The sequence below is a fragment of the Fusarium redolens genome (genome assembly GCF_020744475.1).
Source record: "Fusarium redolens strain MPI-CAGE-AT-0023 chromosome Unknown BKA55scaffold_9, whole genome shotgun sequence".
Classification (NCBI taxonomy): Eukaryota; Fungi; Ascomycota; class Sordariomycetes; order Hypocreales; family Nectriaceae; genus Fusarium; species Fusarium redolens.
Genome location: NW_025763672.1, coordinates 1,326,352 through 1,347,793, shown reverse-complemented (window position 1 = coordinate 1,347,793; position 21,442 = coordinate 1,326,352). Strand labels below are relative to the sequence as shown.

Sequence of the window (21,442 nt, the reverse complement as noted above, 5' to 3'; positions counted from 1 at the left end):
AATCAAGGCACCCATGTTTTCGGCCGTTGGTCGTAACCCGATCATTTAGAGCTCTCTCCCCTCTCCGACTTCAACCCAGGAACCATCGACTTGACCGCATCTTTAACCTTGTGGGGATCTTCCAAGGCTTCGTAAGCGGCCTCTCGTTTACTCTTATGTCCCTGTTGCCAAGATTCCTCACGGTCATCCAACTCACTCTCCGCTGAGCTGATACTGCTCTGACTTCTGTTCATGACCATGTTGATCATTCTGCCCTCGTTCTTCTTGACCTTGCGCTGGTTCTCCTTCATATCCTGCAGTTCCTGGTCTTCCCAATGCATCGTAATTATGCCCAGGCCCGGGAAGTTCTTCTCGAGGAACTCCTTCAGATATGGCAGAGTTGACTTGTCTGGTCGGTATGTTCCGGAATCGTTGTCGATGATCAGTTGATAATATGCAGGATCATGTGGAGGATGCTCCTTTGGTGGACCTCCAGGGATGTCTTCCTGCGGATGTGTCTTGGTGTGAGGATGCACATCATCTGAAGCAAGAGGCTTCTTAAGCCGTCGAATGAAAAATTCGCCTGAACAGGCGATGTACGTCTCAACATCTGAATGCATAGTATGCTTGCTCAACATGTCGATACCGAATTCTTTGCCAGTCTCCGTAAATCTGAACATGCCGTCCAAAGTCAGAACATAGGTAAAAGTACGACCTCCTTCATCGTAGTGAACAAGCTTCAGGAATTGCTCTGAAGCCTCTGGTGTGCATGCATCGTAATCGCCATATTCTGTGGATGCGTTGAAATTATAGATACGACGATGTTGGCTGTGCAGTGCTTTGTTCAGGATTTTACCGCGCAAGCCCGCTGAAGAGTAAATCGATGCAATAATAGGTCTAAACTCAACAAATCGATGATACAGCTTGGGAGGCACTGGTCCTTGAAGCTGCATCTCATTTGCTTGGAAACTGATATCATGTTAGCATGGCCCATTTTAATTGCACAAGACATACTCATATTTTTGAGTCTTGCTCTTCTTGTTCTCGCCTTGGTCAACTTGCTGATCTTCGTCCACTCGGGCATCGTCCTCGGCATTAGCGTTGACTTTGACACCAGCGATTCGACCGATCAGAGGACTGAAATGTTTGACCCATGTTGTTGGTCCAACTGTGTACATTTGCGCATAAGGCGGATCCGACGGTCCCAAAAGCTCCATGCTCAAACGTAGTAGGGGTGTCATGTGAATGTTGTGAGTAACAACACTGGAAATAGCTTTGGCCAGATATGCTCGTTTGCTCATCATGCGCTTCTTAGCCTCATATACACGACCAGGAGCGGGAATGCCTTTCCAGTCTGGGCCTATACTAGGCACTTTAATTGTGACATTGCCCAATCTATCATCATGATCAGGGAAATCTTCATCGTACATTCGGCACTTGAGAGTGAAGCCTGTTGGTGGGACGTTGGCGACAACCCATTCATCTTCCCATTCCGGTTCGGTTGTCTTCCTTATGGTTTTCGTCCGGTGGGTGAGATCGGGATCCTCCTTATGCCGCTTCGGTTGAGTACCTTTCAGAGTCGCATGAAGGAAAGGATCTGAAGAGGCTGTAACAAAGTCGCCGGGAGCAAGATTTGAAGCGCCGTGGAAGATGAATCGAATGGTATAACCTTGCGGCGCATCAGGAAGAGGGGTTGGGTCGAAGCCGCCGGGAGGTCCTTTTGTAATTTGGTGTACACGATCTTTGAGGCCGGTTCCAATCTTTGTCGGGCGCTTTATAGCGTGATCATGATGATGCTCATGTCCATTTTGTTGTGAATTTGCACCGTTTGTCTGTTCTTGTGACACTCCATTGCCATTCTGTGTCGCTGTCTCGTCGTGGCTGTGACCGTTCGTTTGGCCATCAGCGTTGGTGCTGCTGATTGGAGCGGTCATTTTCTAGACCCTTGTTTCTGCTGAAGAACGCGAAAGAAAGATGAAGAGTGCGATCTGGCGAGTTTGCGCCGAATGATATACTGCTCGATACAGTAACCAAAAACACTGTGTCACTTGAATAAAGTAATACCCTATCATCCGGGTACCCGAAGGATGATTTTGGTATGACGATGAAGGAGGAGGGTTGAGTTCAATAACGGTTAAAAGAGGCTGGTTCGTAAGGGTCCTGTCCTCGATAGATGGTGTGATAAGCGCCGTCGCAACCGTGGCTCTGGAACTGAACTAGAACTGCAACTATTCTAATGGCGGCAGACGGTGGCTTATATTTGAGCTCCATGCTGTGCCATCCCATGATACTGGTCCAGTACTTGTCTGCTAATCTCGTTACAGTGGCATGAGAACTTCAGCCAAGGCCAGACTTGGCCTATCCACAGCTGTATAACTCAACATATCTTGGCGCCATGAGGCGTCGCAAGCTCTCATGGCCAAGTCATTAACAGTACCATTGAATTTCCTATTTTCTGACGTCACCTCGAGTTGTGTACAGGGAAATGCATGCAGGACTTCACGGCTATAGCGGCATTTGATGTGCCAAGGGCTGGGCTGTAGCGGCTATGAGTGCCGCCCAGCGTGGAAACCCCTTGAGATTCACCCACTTAGACGGGCAAGACGGGGCATTTTAGGGGGACCCTGATCACTTTTCTCGGCACAGCCTAGCAATTCTTTACGCGATGGCTTCGGAACGCGGCTCGCCTGTCAAAACGACTTTAGTTCAATCATGAGATCTGCGTCGTAAAATTCGATTTTGCTTGTTCATGATCGGCATTCTAAAGTTTCATATTTTTTCTTCAATCATTATCTAATACCACTTCTTGCAACAATATTCACTTACACGCAAGCCGTCTGTTTGCTTCTCAAGATTGAAATGCAATCCTCAGCTTGAGTCAGGACACTAACATGTGACTATTAATGTTAGTTAATTGAAGGCTCAAGCTCGGATCTCGGATCCAATGTTGGCCAGGCCCTTGTTCTAGACAATAACACAGCATCCATCCACTTCATTCCATTATCAATTCTAAGGCTGTTTAATGTACATCATTCAAAATCTGCCAAACCCATGTCTAATTAACCTTTATACGAGCCAGTCAGCCCAATCTAACTAAGGCTGTAAATGTCCGAACATGTTTAGCGATAACTCAGAAACTCTTGTTTTACGAAATAGCGAATGAGAAGTCATTCCGCAACCTTTATTGGCCTGCTCTTAAGCTTTTTGATGCTTTATGCATGTTGTTACTGTTATTACCAATCCAAGACTAACACTAATTTCACAGCCACGAGACATACATACATAGAACACACATCTACGAGGAGACCAATAGATTGCTGTTTTTAGTATTCAGCAACTCCGTGAAAGATATCACTCGACAAAAATACATTCAGCCGCACATAGTTTGGCTACCTATTCAGATACAGCACAAACCCCACGTGGACTACCAAAGTCTCATATCAGCATATCAAGTCTCAGCTGGTCGTCGAGCTGTCAGCTTGAACTAATATCATTTCTCTTAAAGTTGATTTGGGTGTAGTCACCACTGATATTTGCTCACCAGAGTGATCGATCTCAGTCCCCACGCAGACACAGGTCGATGCAACTAACTTACATAGACTGGGTGGTCATCTTAAAAAAACTTGCAAAAACTTGCATAGGCAAGGTATGCCAGCTGGTGTATACTTCTTAAGATAGTAACCTAAGTCACGCCTTTACTCTGTATGTGTTTCGGTCTGATCTGAACACTAGTCCTGGCAAATAGCAAACGAGCATCTTCACTTGCAATAGTGTTTGTTGCCATGACTTATTTCAAAAAGATCGTGCTATTCTTTGTGACACAATTCATGTTCTTTAGTGGATGAACAGTCGAGTTATTGCCATACATTCCTGATATTCACCACAGCAGTAACTTTCCTTGACCAATGAATAGTTTACATAAAATACAGAGACAAATAAATAAAAGGGATCCCAGCACTGTTAATTAGTTACCGAAATCTTAGAAGAGACCATAAACGGAATCAATCACCTTCCCAATCCTCCACACACAACCATTCGAGCCACACTCCCTCTTCTCAACCTTCGCATTCATAACCCTCCCCCCTTCAACCTCAAGCTTGAATCCCGCGCGGCCCTTGATATTCTTGCCATCCATTCTTCCGAAACCTGCCATAAGGAAGAACAGTGTCGCATCGGCGTTGCCGGGCGCTTCAGCAACTTTGGTGAACGACTTAAGCGCTTCATTCGAAGGGACGAGGTAGATAACCTTGGAGTTCTCCTTTGTGCGACGTCCGGAGAATGACATGTCAAGACGATCTCTAGGGAACCACGGGGCTACAGTATATAGCAGTTCTCTAGCGCGAGAAGTCTCAGGGTCGGCTGCCAATATATCTTTCATTGACTTGGAAGGAGAGTGCTTCATGGTTGGTAGAGAGCGGTGATTTCTGGCAGAGTCTTCACCGAAGTAGGTGAGTAATGGATCAAGGATGTTGTCAATTTTGTACACAACACCGTTCGAAGCGAGAACTCGGATCGGTTTGCCTCTCTTGCCTTTCAGGAGTCTAGCTTGTGTGCCAGCACGCACATCAGACTTCGTCATGCCTGGGTTGGTGGTAATATCCCCCTTCGAGTCGGTATGTATTGAGAATCCCTCAATCGAGACGATATTCTTATTGTATAGATCTTGTGGAGTGAGCTTGCCCGGCAAGATATGTGTACGGAGAAGGGTGGTCAGGAGAGGGTAACCAGCTGCTGTGGTCAGCTTCTCCGAGAGGCCATGGACCTTAGCAATCGCCTCGTTGGTAGGGGCGAGGATAGTGAAGTCAAGACCGATGTTATTGTCATTGAAACGCTCCTCGAATGCAGGTTCGGGAATTCCAATGCCATCTCCGGTTGACTTGAAGAGTTGATAGAATGCAGTCAGGTCCTTGTGCTGTTCTAGAACAGTGAGAACGGCGTTGGTGCGATTGACCCTGGCTGAGGCTCCAGCTAAGAAGAAGATGGAAGCGCACAGCGCTGCTTTGAAGAAGTTGGTCATATTTAAAAAATGAGTGTTGAGTGATAATTGTTCTGTTGAAGCTGATACCTCCCATCGTTGGTCGCGGGGCTTCGATCATTTTATAGATATTTCGACATTTATCATTGAACTCCGTAGCTTTGACGATGTCACCCAATTTCAGTATTACTGGGCATGAAGGAAAGAAAATTCAGGTTTTCTGGGTTTTGGAGATTTTCAATGCAACGCTCTTTTGCGCCGTGATGCTTCATGCTCTTATACTTGAGTTACACTATGTGCTACTTCTAGGAACTACTACTACAATAACCATGCACTGAAGATCAAACACGCTGTTGAACCTTGATCCAAACCGGGACGGTCATACTTCACCACGGGCCAGCTTTATTCTCAGCCCTTTATGATCAGTTTTAATATATTGTGCGGCCACAGGCTTTTGCGACAGCGTCGAGAGCTTATAGATGCATCAGTTATCGTATTAAATACTACTTAGTAGTATTCAGAAATTTTTGTGGCGTTTCGGGGCATAAGATAGCACGACCAAGTAACAATATTGAGTACTTGCTTACATTAATGTCTGACTTTGATCGTCTGCTTCCAATATCCAGTGATGGTGAATAAGGATGTCTCGCATAGTTATATGTACTGTTCTCTCCATGTCTAATACTTTAAATATCAACCTCAATTACAACTTCATTATTCTGCATTTTCAATTATAAAGCTTATAATAGGTACAATCCTGAAGTGAGATTAAGGCAGTATTGCCAATGCAACTAGATAGAGATTTATAACAAATAAGATAATGCAAATATAAGATGCCGAAGATAATTCTATTTATCTAAGTTCCTACTCTCGTGATAGACGGCCTTACCCTAGAGTACTGTGCTTTTCTTAAGCGGTTGCTGCATTGCCTAAGTAGGTAGCTACGACAAGGTAAGATCCGGGGAAGCTGGTGGCTCAAGCAAGTTGAAGCGAGTGTACCGGGACATGCTAGGTTGTGGCTGTTTGCCTGTCCCCTTCTTGAATGTTACTATTTTAAGCCTTTGTTCTTGGGAACTGCTCTCAAACCTAAAGCTTGTGTTGCTTAACGCGGATGACGTTGGTGAGGATTCTAAGTACCTGTTTAAAAAGATACTCTCTTGTTGGAGCATATATCGCCATGGCGGGTGTACTTCCGAAGCAAGGTACATCTGTCATCCATAGTCGCCGTTGTTCAGGGTCCCAGTCCCTTCTTACATCGGCCAAGGAACAATCACGACATCTGCTTTAATGCGGTATTTTATCCGATTGATGAGTGACATTAACTCCCCGACCAACATGTGTTCCTTTTGTGTTGCAAGTACTCCTTAAAAGCGATCAAAAGGCTGATGAATCGAAGTAGCTTTTCGCTGTTGGTGACCTCCTCGGATTCCGTGAGCTTCTCCCAATCGTCATCCCAAGTGGAGTCTTCAGACAAGCTGATTGGTACCAATCGTCATTCCAGTTTCCATTGCCCCGCCGTCGATCTGACTGCCCCGCCATTTGCTACCCTGAGATCCAATGGAAAGAGCTTATCGAGCTTCTGAAGCCATTGATCATACGGGGAGCTCAACAGAAGAAATCCCATTGTTCCTGCTCCTGGGCCTGGCACCGCATCAGCACCGCATTACACTTGCCTCGTCCCAACGCTTGCTCAGCTGCTGTTAGGTTTAGGTACTGTAGGTATAAAGCTCCACGCTCGCCTCCTCTTTTTCAAGATGCGCCCTTTCTCTCTTGCATCCTTCTCCCGCGTTACTCGCACAACCACTCGAATCAATCCCTTTTTTACTCAACATCGCAACTTTTCTTTCACACAAGCCATAATGGGTGTTGAGAAGACCATCATCTCCGAGGGCAGCGGTGCCTCTCCTCAGGTCGGCCAATTGGTCACCATCGACTACACCGGCTGGATCAAGGACGAGTCCAAGCCTGACAACAAGGGTAACCAGTATGTTCTGTTCACTCGCACGCCCGCCGCTCTTGACTGCAATTGACACCCCTCTTCACAGGTTCGATAGCTCTATCGGCCGTGGTCCCTTCCAGGTCAAGATTGGTACCGGTCAGGTCATCAAGGGTGTGTCTCCCTATTAGTTTCCGGAGCTATAACGCATAAAGACGTAGAAGCTGACTCAACATAGGCTGGGATGAGGGTGTGCCCACCATGAAGCTCGGCGAGAAGGCCCTTCTCGACATCACCCCGTAAGTGACCTCAACGTCCTCAGATTAATTGATATTTGGAATGCTAACGATTATTGGCAGTGACTACGGCTACGGCGCTCGGTAAGCTCACAAACTCGGGCCATTGGACATGATGCCTCTGGAACCGCCAAGTTGGACCATGAAGAAACAGCTAACATATATAACAGCGGCTTCCCCGGCGCCATCCCTCCCAACGCCACTCTCCTCTTGTAAGTTGATTGAAGATTACCATATCAATGAACAACCTACTGACTACTCCTTTAGCGAGGTTGAGCTCAAGAAGATTGCTTAAGTTCCCCAATTATTTACCGCTACCCTTCGATCGAGTTTGGAACCATGAAGCTTTGACGAGCTTATGGTGAGCTGCAAATGCTCAACGAATACTACGATCGACCTGATGCTCATTATACCCCTACAGACATGCAGCATCGGGGTGTAGTATGGAGAGAGGAACCAAACATGGCGACTTCTACAAATCTCCTAGGGACGGTCAAATAAAGAATAATTGAGATCCAACTTGAACCTCTGTGATGACCACTGTTGGCATGTGTTGTTCGTTAACAAAAGGATACACCGACAAATTAAGAGATATAACCAAGTATCTCGGTGCCTCCTAGCTGCTAATCAAGTATGTTTCTTTGTGCCGTAACTGAAGCTCACGTAGATGTGGCATCATGCGTCAAAAATGCCCCGCGCATGTCGGCCCCGCCATTGAATCTCATGATGGACCTGCATTTTCTGAGGGTACCTGAGCAAGAAGGTCGAGATCGCCGCAGTACCCTGAAAAATCATATTGATACATCTGGAAGGGTTCTATGCACCTGAAACTAACCGTGTCAAGTCAATGGAATCCAACAGAAGCCTGGAATCAGTAGTGATTCAGTGCTAGACCCATGTTCCAGAGGGGCGTCACCTACATGTAGCTTTCACCCTAGCAACCTTTGAACGTCCATGAAGTTGGCTGACTGCGGGGCTGTTGTGCCACTGAGCTTGTGTAGGTACTTGGCTGCTGTTGAGTGAATGATCCAAAGAAACAGTTCAAAATTGTTCATTGCAATAGATACGGCATACAATAGTGAATAAAGAATTACCTGAAAAAATCTGCAAGATTGAAGTCTTGTCACTGATTGATACCTCAGGCCAGGTGGCTTATTAAAGCTGAGGCGCCCGCTGACAGTAAGGTTGGTGGGGCAAGGCAGCTCTGCCTGCGGACTCGGGCCATTACCTCATCACCATAGGACACTCCATGTCGCGCTCCCTTGTTCCACTCAACTTCAAAAGTCAGAACGTCTTTTCTTACAAACCAAATTTGACCATACTCACAACGCGATTTTTACGACTCTACAGTCTGCGACGAATATTAGCATCGCTCGCGGATAACTCATTCTCCTTCCTCCATCCTCACCGTCCCCTTCTACTCTCTGGCGGGGTTGAGCTCTGCCTGGTGCTGGATCGCCCTCGCAACGACTGACGCAGCGTTTCCAACATTACCACCTCTTCTAAAACGGACACGCTGGGGAAGCGAAAGCTCTCCAACGGGGAGTCACCTACCCATAAAAGAATAATGGCCGTAAGTCTAGATCCTCTATACTCCCCATCTCGGCCTGTCGCCCGTCATACTCTTGGTTTTGAAGCATCAGAGCATGTGAAAATCGGGCGCCATTTGAGACTTTCACAGCGAGCATGCAAACAGGACCCGGAGTCTCTAACAGTCCGGCTCAATAGGAACAAAAGCAACCAGAGGTCGACCTTGCGACCCGAATGCAGGTCGACGAGTCTGTTGTTGGACATAACGAAATCGACGAGTCCCTCTACAGCCGACAACTTTATGTGCTAGGCCACGAGGCCATGAAGCGCATGGGTGCTTCTAATGTGCTCATCGTCGGTCTAAAGGGTCTCGGCGTGGAAATCGCCAAGAATATCGCTCTGGCTGGTGTCAAGAGCCTTACCCTCTACGACCCTGCGCCAGTCCAGATTGCGGATCTCTCGTCTCAGTTCTTCCTCACACCCAACGATGTTGGAAAGCCCAGAGATGAGGTCACTGTGCCCCGTGTTGCCGAGCTCAACGCCTATACCCCCGTCAAGCTCCACCAGTCACCTGGCCTTGATGGTGAACTTTCGCAGTTCGACAAGTACCAAGTTGTTGTTCTGACCAATGCGCCTATCCACCAACAAAAGGCTATCGGCGACTACTGCCACAGCAAGGGTATCTACGTTGTTATCGCCGACACATACGGTCTCTTCGGCTCCGTTTTCTGCGACTTTGGCGAGAAGTTCACTTGTATCGATCCTACTGGCGAGACTCCCCTTAACGGCATCGTGGCAGGCATTGATGAGGAGGGCTTGGTGTCTGCACTTGACGAAACTCGGCATGGACTGGAAGATGGCGATTATGTGACATTCTCCGAGGTTGAAGGAATGGAGGCGCTGAACGGAGCCGAGCCCCGAAAGATTACGGTTAAGGGCCCATATACTTTCTCAATCGGCGATGTTTCTGGACTCGGTCAATATAAGCGAGGCGGCATGTACCAGCAGGTCAAGATGCCCAAGATCATCAACTTCAAGGACTTCACCACTGCGCTCAAGGAACCTGAGTTCCTTATCTCAGATTTCGCCAAGTTCGACCGACCTCAGCAGCTGCACCTCGGTTTCCAGGCACTCCATGCTTTCCAACTCACACACAAGCGACTTCCCAAACCCATGGACGATGACGATGCTATCGTTGTTCTTGGTGCTGCTAAGAAGTTTGCTGAGCAGGAGGGTCTTGACATTCAGCTGGATGAGAAGCTTCTGAAGGAGCTAAGCTACCAAGCTCAGGGTGATCTTAACCCTATGGCTGCCTACTTTGGTGGTATTGTGGCACAGGAGGTCCTCAAGGCTGTTTCTGGCAAGTTTCAGCCCATTAACCAGTGGATGTACTTTGACTCTCTCGAGTCCCTGCCAACATCTACCAAGCGATCTGCTGAGCTCTGCAAGCCTATCGGTAGCCGATATGATGGCCAGATCGCTGTATTTGGTACCGAGTTCCAGAACAAGATTGCCAACTTGAAGCAGTTCCTCGTTGGTGCCGGTGCCATTGGCTGTGAGATGCTCAAGAACTGGGCCATGATTGGTTTGGGAACGGGACCTGAGGGCAAGATCTGGGTGACTGATATGGACTCGATCGAGAGGAGTAACCTGAACCGTCAATTTCTGTTCCGTGCCGACGATGTTGGTCAGATGAAGAGTGACCGTGCTGCTCTTGCTGTTCAACGAATGAACCCCGACCTCGAAGGCCACATGGTAACACTCAAGGAACGCGTTAGCCCCGACACCGAGAATGTTTTCAACGAGGACTTCTGGCGAAACCTTGATGGCGTCACCAATGCTCTCGACAATGTTGAGGCTCGAACCTACGTCGACCGCCGATGCGTCTTCTTCCAGAAGCCTCTTCTCGAGAGCGGTACTCTTGGAACCAAGGGCAACACGCAGGTCGTTCTGCCTCATCTCACCGAGTCTTATTCATCCTCCCAGGATCCCCCAGAGAAGGAGTTCCCTATGTGCACCATCCGAAGTTTCCCCAACAAGATCGATCACACTATTGCCTGGGCCAAGGAGTACATGTTTGAGAAGCTCTTTGTCAAGGCTCCTCAAACTGTCAATTTGTACTTGACCCAGCCTCAGTTCATTGAGAATTCTATGAAGCAGGGTGGTAACCAGAAGGAGACTCTTGAAACGATTAGAAACTATCTCACGACCGAGAGGCCACGAACCTTTGAGGACTGTATTGCCTGGGCCCGCCAGTTGTTTGAGACTGAGTTCTCCAACAAGATCCAGCAGCTCTTGTATAATTTCCCCAAGGATTCCGAGACCTCATCTGGTACTCCTTTCTGGTCCGGACCCAAGCGAGCTCCTGATGCGCTCAAGTTTGACCCCAACAACCCCTCTCACTTCGGTTTCATTGTTGCCGCTGCCAACCTCCACGCTTTCAACTACAACATCAAGTCCCCTGGAACTGACAGGTCTATCTACCTGCGAGAATTGGACAACGTCATTGTCCCCGACTTTACGCCCAGCTCCAATGTGAAGATCCAGGCCGATGACAAGGAGCCTGTTGTAAGTATTCCCACATCGTATCTAACAATCAGTACTAATTCATGTTTAGGAGCCCGAGTCAAGCAACTTCGATGACAATGACGAGATTGAGAAGCTGACCGCCAGCCTCCCATCGCCCAGCTCCTTGTCTGGATTCCAGCTGGTCCCTGTTGACTTCGAGAAGGACGATGACTCGAACCATCATATCGACTTCATCACTGCCTGCAGCAACCTCAGAGCAGAGAACTACAAGATCGAACCTGCTGATCGACACAAGACTAAGTTCATCGCTGGTAAGATTATTCCCGCCATTGCCACGACTACGGCATTGGTCACTGGTCTGGTGGTGCTTGAGCTGTACAAGATCATCGATGGCAAGGATGATCTAGAGCAGTACAAGAACGGTTTCATCAACCTGGCGCTGCCTTTCTTTGGCTTCAGCGAGCCTATCGCCAGCCCCAAGGTGGAATACCAAGGCCCTGACGGCAAGGTTACGCTGGATAAGATTTGGGATCGTTTTGAGATTGAGGACATCACTCTGAAGGAGCTTTTGGATACCTTCAAGGCCAAGGGTCTGACCATCAGTATGCTGAGCTCTGGTGTCAGCCTCCTCTATGCCTCTTTCTTCCCTCCTTCGAAGCTAAAGGAGCGTTATGCCCTCAAGCTGAGCCAGTTGGTTGAGACGATCTCAAAGAAGCCTATTCCGTCACACCAGAAGGAGGTCATTTTTGAGATTGTTGCTGAGGATCTTGCAGAGGAGGATGTTGAAGTGCCCTACATCAAGGTCAAGATGGCATAAAGCATTGTGGCTGTGAAGCTTTTGAACAGTCTTTTGAGATATGTATATGAGATGTTAGAAACGACTGGAGTGCACATGAGCACATGAACGATCAAAGGATGAAGCCTATAAAGATAGATAAATTCACTGATGTATGATAAAGCTTATGCAGACCGTTATGTTGATTTGGTGTTGACTATTCTGAGTACCGTTTGATCTTCTTTTCGTGTACAGAAACGAAAATGTTTGCTGAACTGCCGAGACTACTACCTTGACTCGATAAGGAAGGGAGTTTTCTTTACCAAGCCAGTCGTCATGATGCACATGGGCTTATCAAGACAGTAGAGCATGATAACTAAGCAACTCGCAGTAAAGCGGGGTCGATTATTACGCCACGATTATGGAATGCTTCCAAGCGTGGCAGCCAAAGCTCAAGGACGGAATAGCTCGAGAATGGAAGCTCTCGGGGAACCCACCAGACGGAGGAAGAGGGCCCAGGGATGGCATGACAGGCTTTATCTGGTTGGTAACTAAGCTGTCATAACTTGTGAGGGGCTGCTGAGCAAGTCATGAGTGAGCAAGGGTTCCATCATGTGTGGTGATGGCCACTTTTCTCGTACTCTCTTCAGCTGCAGCTATAAAGGTGTTGGATGTCGCCGTCATTGAATGCTCCGATTTGTTTTAAGAGACATGTCAATGCAAGGAATTGGAATTCGATCATCTCGAGTTTTCACTAGGAGTTCTCTCTTTAGACCACAGCAACAACAATCTATCAGATTCATCACATCTATCAAAGCATCATCGTTTAAACCATCTCTCACTCAAGTTCAGCCCCCACATCAAATCAGAATGGTACATAGACCAGACACTCTCACTGCTCTTCTCAGCCTGCTAACAGAGCTACAGGCAAGCACTGGTAAGGTCACTGACTGGGTCAAGCCCGGCGACACTTCTGGCGAGTTCAAGCGTCAAGTCAGTTCATTCCGAGACTGGATCTCTCGCGATCCCAATGCCAAGTATCCTGCTGAGGCTGGCCGGTATCACCTCTACGTGAGCTACGCATGCCCATGGGCGTGCCGTACACTCATCGCCCGCAAACTCAAGGGTCTTGAGGACATTATCTCGTACTCGGTTGTTCATTGGCACCTCGGTGAGGGCGGCTGGCGATTTGTTTCCAAGGATGAGGAGGTTCCCGGTGACAATGTCGTTCCTGATCCCATCAAGGGTCATGAGGGGTTCACCCACTTGAAGGATGTGTATTTTGAGAGTGAGAAGAACTTTGATGGTCGATATACTGTGCCGGTTCTGTTTGACAAGAAGACACACCGAATTGTGAGCAACGAAAGCAGTGAGATTCTGCGAATGCTCGGTACTGAGGTAAGTTATTCACTGTGCTTTGAGTTATGGTTACTGACTTGCATTAGTTCGATGACATGCTGGATGAGAAGTACAAGGCTATTCAGCTGTACCCTGAAGATCTCCAGAAGCAAATCGAGGAGGTCCATGAGTGGCAATACGGCGGCATCAACAACGGTGTTTACAAGTCCGGCTTCGCAACTACTAGTGAAGCCTACGAGCGCAACGTCATCGCCCTCTTCGAAGCTCTCGACCGCGCTGAGAAGCATCTCTCTGAGCAACAAGGCCCCTACTGGTTCGGTGACAAGATTAGCGAAGTTGATATTCGACTGTTCGTCACGATTATTCGCTTCGATCCTGTCTACGTGCAACACTTCAAGTGCAACATCCGCGATATTCGCTCAGGATACCCAGCTCTGCACAAGTGGATGCGAAACTTGTACTGGAACGATCCCGCTTTCAAGGATACTACGCAGTTTGAGCATATCAAGTGGCACTATACCAGGAGTCATACTCAGATTAACCCTTTCTCTATCACGCCTGTTGGGCCATTGCCGCATATTCTGCCGCTTGACGAGGAGGTCACTGCTGCGCAGAAAAAATAGGAATAAATATTGTCAATGTGGGATAGGTAGATGAAATATGAAATATTAAATATTGAATATTATTCGCTACGGAATATGTGCATTGTTTATTATGCAATCATGAGCCGAGTTTTATTGTTGATGAAACTGAGGTGAAGCCCAATGTCTGATGTGTTTCAAGGCGCACAGTACAAGGTACCCGATATTTTAGTGGAGGCAGTGGGACGACACGACTAAATTCCATCAAGTGGAGGCTCATTCTCAGTGCGTGCAGCAGTATCAGACAGTGCACTCCAGCCAGGTCCATCCACTGTTTCTCCTCATTCTCATCCACAAACAAATCAAATCAATCAACAACAAAGTCTCAATTTTCTTTTTAGCCAACATTCACGAACTCAATGCTCACAGACAATCTATTCAACTAAGATACATGAGAATATTCTAGCATATTATACCTTCTTTGTTCTTTATATACCCAAAACAGGGTCTGACTTGTTCTATTGCCAACTGTCACTCACGCTAACAGCGCTAAGAAGTGTCTCTCACTGGACACTCAAGCCCTCGCGCTCGCTGTTCTCCCTCGTCTCCTCACCTCACCTCTCGTCTTTCTCGCCCGCTTTCGGTCTCTCCCTCTCGCAACCACGTCAAGCCACCGAAAACAACTCTCGATATCCGTACATCCCAACACCAACCCAATCCACCTCAATCATCTCCTGCGTTTTTCGCACCGTTACACACTGTCACGCTTTCCGTTAAACCGCCCGCCTTCGACATCATTCCACTAAACCCTTGGACTTCTTTCAATACTGTATTTGTACCAAGTCAATCAATATTTACCCGCTCGACGAATCAATAATTACAGTACAATCTCTCCCTCACTGGACCCTTGCTTGTTCTTGATTGGGGCTTTTCGTCTCGATAAAGCCCAGCTTTGGCTTGGCTCCACCTGTGGTTCGCCTTGTCTACCACCACCAGCAAAGCAAAGCAAAGCACAGCACAACCACAAAGTGCACCACCACCTTAGGACGTCACCTTTCTCCGCCAACCACCAACTCGCTCGACCTGATCTCTTTTTCACGCTCTTGTTCACCAAAGTCCCCTACCTCGACCGCTGCTACCGCTGCCTGAATTCACCTCACGATATTCATTCACCCCGCGTATCCTCCTCACCTGACTCACCGACCGAACGAATTGATCGTCCTACTCTCCGCACAATACTCATTCCGCTATCGCAACTTCTCGCCACGTCGTCACCCCAACAACTAATAAATTTCCTAAAAAACCACACTCTGCCCGAACTCGAAGCTGTCGTCCTTTCAGAGAATACAATTCTCTAAAGGCTACCTCGATTGCGCTCGCACGTCCACCTTGGGACACTTCATACTTCTTTATACTATACCAACCGTAACTCGAATGCGCTCATAGCGCCAACTTTTTCTTCATCATGGTAATTCGTTATGAGGCCAACTTCTTGATCTACTTGCGGGAATCGCCGTTATGTACCAAACCGCCAAGCCTCCCTCCAGCTGAAGAATGGATGGGGTGAGTAGCAATGATTTCCTGAAGTCATATTCAAGTCTCCTGACCTAGATTAGACCCCCACCTGAGCCGAATCGCACACAAACAAAGGTCCCTGGGGACCGACCTCGATCCAACGACAACCCTCTGCTTGACCAGACCAACCGTCGTCCTGGTGTTGAGAGACACATTTCAAGGAATAGTGCCAGTTTGTCTCTCCTGTGTTTCGCTCCTAGGTTCTCCATATACTGACCAGCGCGCACCTATACAGACCCTGAAGACCTCGTCTTTGCACCACCCCGAACAGCGTTTGCTTCAGCGCGAGGCAAATCATCGCTCGAAACTGACAAAACTGCCAAGGAGTCTGACGCTTCGGGGCGTTTCGGCAACTTTCGAAGTCGCAATGGAGATCTTGACGTCGACCGATTTCGCGATGGACGCAATGGCAATGGTTACCGCCGTCAAGGTGACAGCGAATCAGATGGTTGGAGTACTGTGAAGCCACGCAAGAGTTTTGGACACGAGGGTGCTGAGCGTTTCCATGGACGTATGGGAGGTAACTTCCGAGACGACAAGCGACAGCCCAGAGAACGTGACGACGCTGCTCGAGATCGCCCTGCACGAAGCTTTGACACTTTCGCCAGAGACGGAGACGATGAGGGCAGACCTCGAAACGGAATGAACAGGAACAAGTCTGAGTCGTGGTACAAGAACGAGTCTAACGCAGTCACCACTCCGGCTGTCGAAGCTACTACTCCCGACAAGCGTGAACGAATTGATCGTGCGAAGAGCTGGAGAGACCGTGATGCGATTGCCGATACTCCTGATGATCGTCACAACAATAACAGCAATAATCGCATGCATGACCGACGATGGGGACGAGACCGTGATCAACGAGTCGAGCGTGAGCCTGAATGGCTAGACGAACCTCTTGAGGAGCACCCCGAAGCTCACACGCAGCAAGATTTCCAAAAATGGATGGAAGAAATGAAGAAGGCCAAGGCTGGAATCCCTGCTGCTCCTGGCAAATCCGCGAATGTTGAGGCAGCTGAAGCCATCATCGAGGCTGAAAAGCCCCCTGTGCAATCTGCCCCAGCGGTTCAAGCTGGACCTGATAAGTTCTTCATGGCGTTTGGATCGAATGCTGGTCTGGATGCTCCTCTCGCTGAAGAAGCCAAAGAACCTGTCAACAAACCCAAGGCGACTGGCAAATCCTCCAGGTTCACGTCTTTCTTTTCGCAACCTCAGGAGGAGCCTCGAGGCAAAACGGAACCTCCTACTCCTATGACGGGACCTCCTGTCAACAGTGGTATGCCTTTTCCTCTCCCTTTTGTTGGTGGCCCAGCTCCTCCAGCAGGCGGCGAAGATGAGCGACAAGCTTTCCAGCAACTACTGGCAAAGCTTCAGAAACAGACCATGAGTGCCACACCGCCAGGATTGCCTGCGTTTGCTGCCCCCCAAGGTACGCCGCCCAATGCTGGTAGGCCAAATGCTATCACCTCTCCAGAATCTCCTTTCCAGCAATATGGTCCCGATCGACGAATGGACGGTCCTCTTGGCCGAGCCCCGCCTCAGCATGTTCAAGAGATTCTTGCACCTCGACCCCAGCCACAAGCTGCTCGCCCCGAGCAACTTCTCCAGGATCTCGTTGGCCAGCGCCAGCGAGCTCCCAGTCAAGGTTCTGGACGCCCTGATGCCGCTCGTAACAACAGTAACACTGAGTTCCTGATGAATCTCATGAGAGCACCTCCCGACGCCCAGCGCAATGAATTGTTGATGCGCATGGGCCCACAGCAGCAGAAGCCAGTACAGATGCCTCAAGAGCCCGACTTCCCCAGAGACGACCGTGGTCCTCAACGTCAAATGCGTCAACTACCGCCTGGTTTTCCCATGGAAGAACGATTCCACAACCCTCCTGACGCTGATGTTCGACCCAACCAGCCTACACAGATCTTGCAACGCCCACCTCCACCCCCTGGTCTGGACCATCAGATGCCTCCCAGCTGGATGCCTGGTGGCCAGATGCCTCCTCCCCAACCACGAGGTCCTATGATTCCTCCCCCAGGACTTCCTGGTGGTCTCGGTGGCCCTGGCGGCCCTGGACCCAACCGTAACATGCCCATGCCTCACATGTTTCCTCCCAACTTCCCTCCTGGCGTGATGCCTCCTCCCGAGGCCTTGGGTGGCCCTCCTCCTCGAAACATGCCTCCACCTCCTGGCTTCTACGGCGGCCCTCCTCACGGATTCATTCCTCCTGGACTTGGCGGCTTCAACGGACCCCCTGGACCTGACTTCCCTGGCGGTCCCTTTGAAGGCCGCGGTATGCCTCCTCCCGGTAACGGTCGTGGTGCCGCTTTCGGCAGACCTTAATCACATCTCATACAAATACCGTGCTTCAACACATCGAATCAAACACCTCTCGACTATAAAGTCTGTACCACTTTTGTACGGAATCAATCAGCCTGTCTGCAGAAACTTTTGAAAGTCAAAGCCTTACAATTAACAAAAGGGCTTCTTCCACTACTGTACGAATATCTACCGCAACCAACTCACCGCATCTTTTGATCGCATGCTTGGAACCAGGGTGCGCCCTGTAGCTAGTAACTTGTTTTTACGTGTCATTTTTTGGGAAGCACGGCGATGGGGGGAAACTAAGGGATATAGGCATGAAGGTTTAACTCGGTGAAAGTTAGGTAGTGAATTCAAATGGATTGGTTGATGGGCGATTTACTTTAGTTTCTTCTTTTCTTGTCTGGGTATTTACCGGCGATGATTATGACGATTTCTGTTGTTAATGTGATAATGAGGGCTAAATAGCAGTTACTTCAAAAGCCATGTTGAAACGAGAACAAAGAATTCACGACGTTTATACACTACAACTGATATATAAAGATGAACGTTCCCTAACCATTCGATTTGCCAAGTTATGTAATGCTTTCAACATAGATAGCAATCAATACGCAAAAGACGGTAGAACAACGCCACGCTCCGTCGACGAATTACGAAACCAAAAAGTACACCATATGCTTTACTGAGAAGCCACATTAAGCCGAAGGACCATCCAACCGACTTCTGCTCGAAGCACTCCTTTCTGGCTCACGCAGCACATTCATATTGTGATCTTCGGACGAAGTTGACGTTTCTGTAGTCTGAGATCGTCGAATGGCCCTCGGTTTCGGTGCAGAAGCTGCAGAGAGGCCCCCGTTCCAAGAACCCTACTTCTTGATACCAAGGAAGTTCCGCTTCTTCTTTTCCTTGTGGAGCTTAGCTGGTTCTTCGTGGTGTTGTTGAACACTGTGGTGCGATGTTGGCCGTGGTGCCGCGTTGTTACCGTGGCTGTTATTAATAGACATGTTGGACATTGCGGCCGTTGGCGGTGCCATTCCAGGGCTGGGTCTTGAAGGAAGACCGCCTGGTCGGTTCGTAGGGCCAGGCGGCAGTCCTTGCTGTGAGGGTTGTTGTGATGGTGCTGGGCGAGGAGGAGCTGGACGCTCGAAGAGATGACGTGGAGCGTGTCGTTTAGGTCGCTCCAGGGGCAAGTCAAGTTGACGCTTGTCGCGACTCAGATCGCTCACTTGGCGAATGAATAATTGAGGAGTGATCATATGAGAAGTTACCAGAATGATATCTCGACTGCGCGCTTCTCCGACTTCATAGCATGATCGGCTCTCGCTGTATGTAGCACCTCCTGCCATGAAAACAATTAATCGCTGTCGATTCTCTGGTGGACGGCGTCCAGCTGCTGCCCAATTTGGCCGACCGGCACGAAGAGAACCTCCCTGTGCTAAATGAAGCTCCTCATTGGGGTCCAGTGGTGGCTTCACGTATGGGAAGTGAGTCTGATCTAACATGCCCCTTGCCAAATGGTCCACCATGTGTTTCACTGCTGGCTCGAACCGTGTTAATCCATATTCCTCGTTCAACTGTGTCGATTTTGGATCGATTGGGAATAGAGGCGCAGGAAGCTGGCGCACATCTTTGAGCGCATGTGTCATATGTCCACCGAGCTGTTCAAAGTTCAGCACAACCTCGCGGTCAGACTGAGGGAGGGCTGCGTGGGCCAAGAGTCGTTTGATGTCTTCATCTATGACACCATCTCGGTAGAGAATGAATAATATGATGAGGCGCAACCTGTCTGAAGGTGATACAGCCTCATCGTCTAACAGAGGTACAATCATTTCGAGAATGTTCTTCGGTCTCTTAAAGTCCTCATCCAGTCCAGAGGCGAGTGTTTGCTCTATAGAGGCGATATCCATCAACTTGTGCTTCTGAAAAATGTTCATGCATTCTTGCGCCATGGTCAAATGCAGCGAGTATGCCTCCTTCATCTCTTGGAACTGCGGCAAGCCTGCCAACATATCTCTAATCGTATTGAGGTTGGTCGTGTCGGTATTCTCGTTAGTAAAGTGTGGGTTTTGTTGGAGGAACTTTTGGAAATCGCCCATAAGTTTATCAATCGTGTCCTTCATGTGTCTGTGTCGATTGTCCACCCATATCTTGTCTTTGTCTGTGAGCTCCATATCCTTCTCTTCAGCTTCCGGAGTTCCCTCGTTGATGGTCGTACGATAAGTGACCTTGTCGCCGTCCTTGATCGGCAGGAGGTCGTGTGCCATGGCTTGGTAGGAGAACTCGTGTACCAAAGGTGACATTAAATCCATCGATCGGTCTGTGATAACAAGGGTCGCTTGTGGCCGTGGTGAGGGTGGGGGGAAGCTAGTGTCCCATTGCGCATACGCATCGAGTTCTTCCTGGACAAATCGAGCCAAGTGAGTGCAGAGGACGGCTGCCTCGTGGCTTGCGCCTTGCGGCTTGTAGTAACGAACTTTGGGGTATTCTCCGAGTGTAATGCAAAGACCGGCAATCTAGCTTCTTGTCAACAAACGTCATCCGGCCGAAGCGTGCTGCCGCCTTACCTTTTGCGCTAGACTCTTCATGTGTGTTGGAACGATGGCGTTACAGGCTGGGTGGAAGAGCATGGGAAAGCTCCAGGGATCGCGAAGGGTAACGAGATGCGATTCTCGAGGCAGGAAATCGACGAACATCGTTTGAAAACCGGCGCGGAGCTGTCGGGCTCCAGGAAAGTCGTCGATCTTGCGTCGCAATGAGGGGTCGAGGAGGCCAGTCCAGACCAGGTAGTAGCTGCGATAACGTCGCATCTCGAAATCGGCGAGAAGGCATTCGACAGCGAAGGATTCAGGAGACAGAATATAGATTGCGTCCATCTCGGGGTTCGGTTCGCGACGGTTCTCGATTCGCTCGATAGCTGGAGGAAATGTTGGTCAGCATTAGACAATAAGCTGGTAGTTAGATAGACCAACTGGCGATATTGTTATTGAGAATGTCATCCTCCTTGACAACATTGTCAATGATCTTTTTGGAGTTCTCGTCGACGATCAGACATTTCCACTATTGCATCAAAGACGTCAGTCAACTGTCGAGCTCAAAGCTTGGCTGGTAGCTTACATCGCCTCTAGTGATCTTCTTGATCTGCCCCAAGATAGCTGAAGTCGGCGCATTAGCAACGAATTGTGTATAGTATTTGTATCGTATATATCATACCATCATGCTGCTCTTGAATGACGGACAGCCCCATGGTGTATAGTAAAGGCGGGCTGCCCCGTCACGTCGTTGGGTATGGAGATATTGAGGGAGGCTGAGATAGTGTTTGACAACGAGAGAAGCGGTAGGATCCAGCCCAGACGGAACCTTGAATTGAAGCGATACGGTGAGGCGCAGGGGTATCAAAGTTAAGAAAAGAAAAATGTTGCAATGTAACGTGGTTAAAGTTGAGGTTTTGGTGGTTTCGCTCAAGTATCGAGGATTCTGAGTTTGGTTTGGGCCTAAGTCAGGAGTTGAGTGAGGTGCTATGGCTTTCCATTTGGCGGGGTTTCATCATCCCAATGGCAGGCATGAAGAAGGTGGGTCCAGGTCTTGCAGTCGCTA

The 21,442-nt window shown here is 48.8% G+C and overlaps 7 protein-coding genes across 7 annotated transcripts; 4 read left to right on the top strand and 3 right to left on the bottom strand.

Annotated features, from left to right (window-relative positions):
• Positions 1-41: 41 nt before the first annotated feature.
• BKA55DRAFT_540377 (uncharacterized protein) lies at positions 42-1,913 on the bottom strand (the record flags this gene model as incomplete). Its single annotated transcript, XM_046190258.1, has 2 exons — positions 42-948; positions 994-1,913. The coding sequence occupies 2 exons, from the start codon at positions 1,911-1,913 to the stop codon at positions 42-44; spliced, it is 1,827 nt and encodes a 608-aa protein (XP_046048758.1).
• A 2,045-nt stretch (positions 1,914-3,958) lies between these two features.
• On the bottom strand, positions 3,959-5,022 carry BKA55DRAFT_664418 (uncharacterized protein; the record flags this gene model as incomplete). The annotated part of the gene is made up of 1 exon (XM_046197698.1): positions 3,959-5,022. Exon 1 carries the CDS (start codon positions 4,994-4,996, stop codon positions 3,959-3,961), a length of 1,038 nt encoding a protein of 345 aa, XP_046048757.1. The 5' UTR covers positions 4,997-5,022.
• Positions 5,023-6,319: 1,297 nt separating this feature from the next.
• On the top strand, positions 6,320-7,650 carry BKA55DRAFT_391227 (uncharacterized protein). Its single transcript, XM_046186016.1, has 7 exons — positions 6,320-6,384; positions 6,456-6,938; positions 7,000-7,064; positions 7,129-7,189; positions 7,250-7,270; positions 7,357-7,398; positions 7,454-7,650. Exons 2-7 carry the CDS (start codon positions 6,709-6,711, stop codon positions 7,479-7,481), a joined length of 447 nt encoding a protein of 148 aa, XP_046048756.1. The 5' UTR covers positions 6,320-6,384; positions 6,456-6,708; the 3' UTR covers positions 7,482-7,650.
• A 768-nt stretch (positions 7,651-8,418) lies between these two features.
• BKA55DRAFT_570445 (uncharacterized protein) lies at positions 8,419-12,401 on the top strand. Its single transcript, XM_046193004.1, has 3 exons — positions 8,419-8,759; positions 8,915-11,284; positions 11,334-12,401. The coding sequence occupies exons 1-3, from the start codon at positions 8,754-8,756 to the stop codon at positions 12,060-12,062; spliced, it is 3,105 nt and encodes a 1,034-aa protein (XP_046048755.1). The 5' UTR covers positions 8,419-8,753; the 3' UTR covers positions 12,063-12,401.
• A 330-nt stretch (positions 12,402-12,731) lies between these two features.
• BKA55DRAFT_540373 (glutathione S-transferase) lies at positions 12,732-14,002 on the top strand (the record flags this gene model as incomplete). Its single annotated transcript, XM_046190257.1, has 3 exons — positions 12,732-12,893; positions 12,948-13,418; positions 13,466-14,002. 3 exons carry the CDS (start codon positions 12,732-12,734, stop codon positions 14,000-14,002), a joined length of 1,170 nt encoding a protein of 389 aa, XP_046048754.1.
• A 1,423-nt stretch (positions 14,003-15,425) lies between these two features.
• Positions 15,426-17,869, top strand: BKA55DRAFT_540372 (uncharacterized protein; the record flags this gene model as incomplete). The annotated part of the gene is made up of 3 exons (XM_046190256.1): positions 15,426-15,523; positions 15,577-15,707; positions 15,771-17,869. 3 exons carry the CDS (start codon positions 15,426-15,428, stop codon positions 17,867-17,869), a joined length of 2,328 nt encoding a protein of 775 aa, XP_046048753.1.
• Positions 17,870-18,377: 508 nt separating this feature from the next.
• On the bottom strand, positions 18,378-21,397 carry BKA55DRAFT_570441 (Sec1-like protein). The gene is made up of 5 exons (XM_046193003.1): positions 21,059-21,397; positions 20,963-21,000; positions 20,818-20,905; positions 20,413-20,762; positions 18,378-20,361 (listed from the first exon to the last, which is right to left on the bottom strand). Exons 1-5 carry the CDS (start codon positions 21,090-21,092, stop codon positions 18,715-18,717), a joined length of 2,157 nt encoding a protein of 718 aa, XP_046048752.1. The 5' UTR covers positions 21,093-21,397; the 3' UTR covers positions 18,378-18,714.
• Between the last annotated feature and the right edge of the window lie 45 nt (positions 21,398-21,442).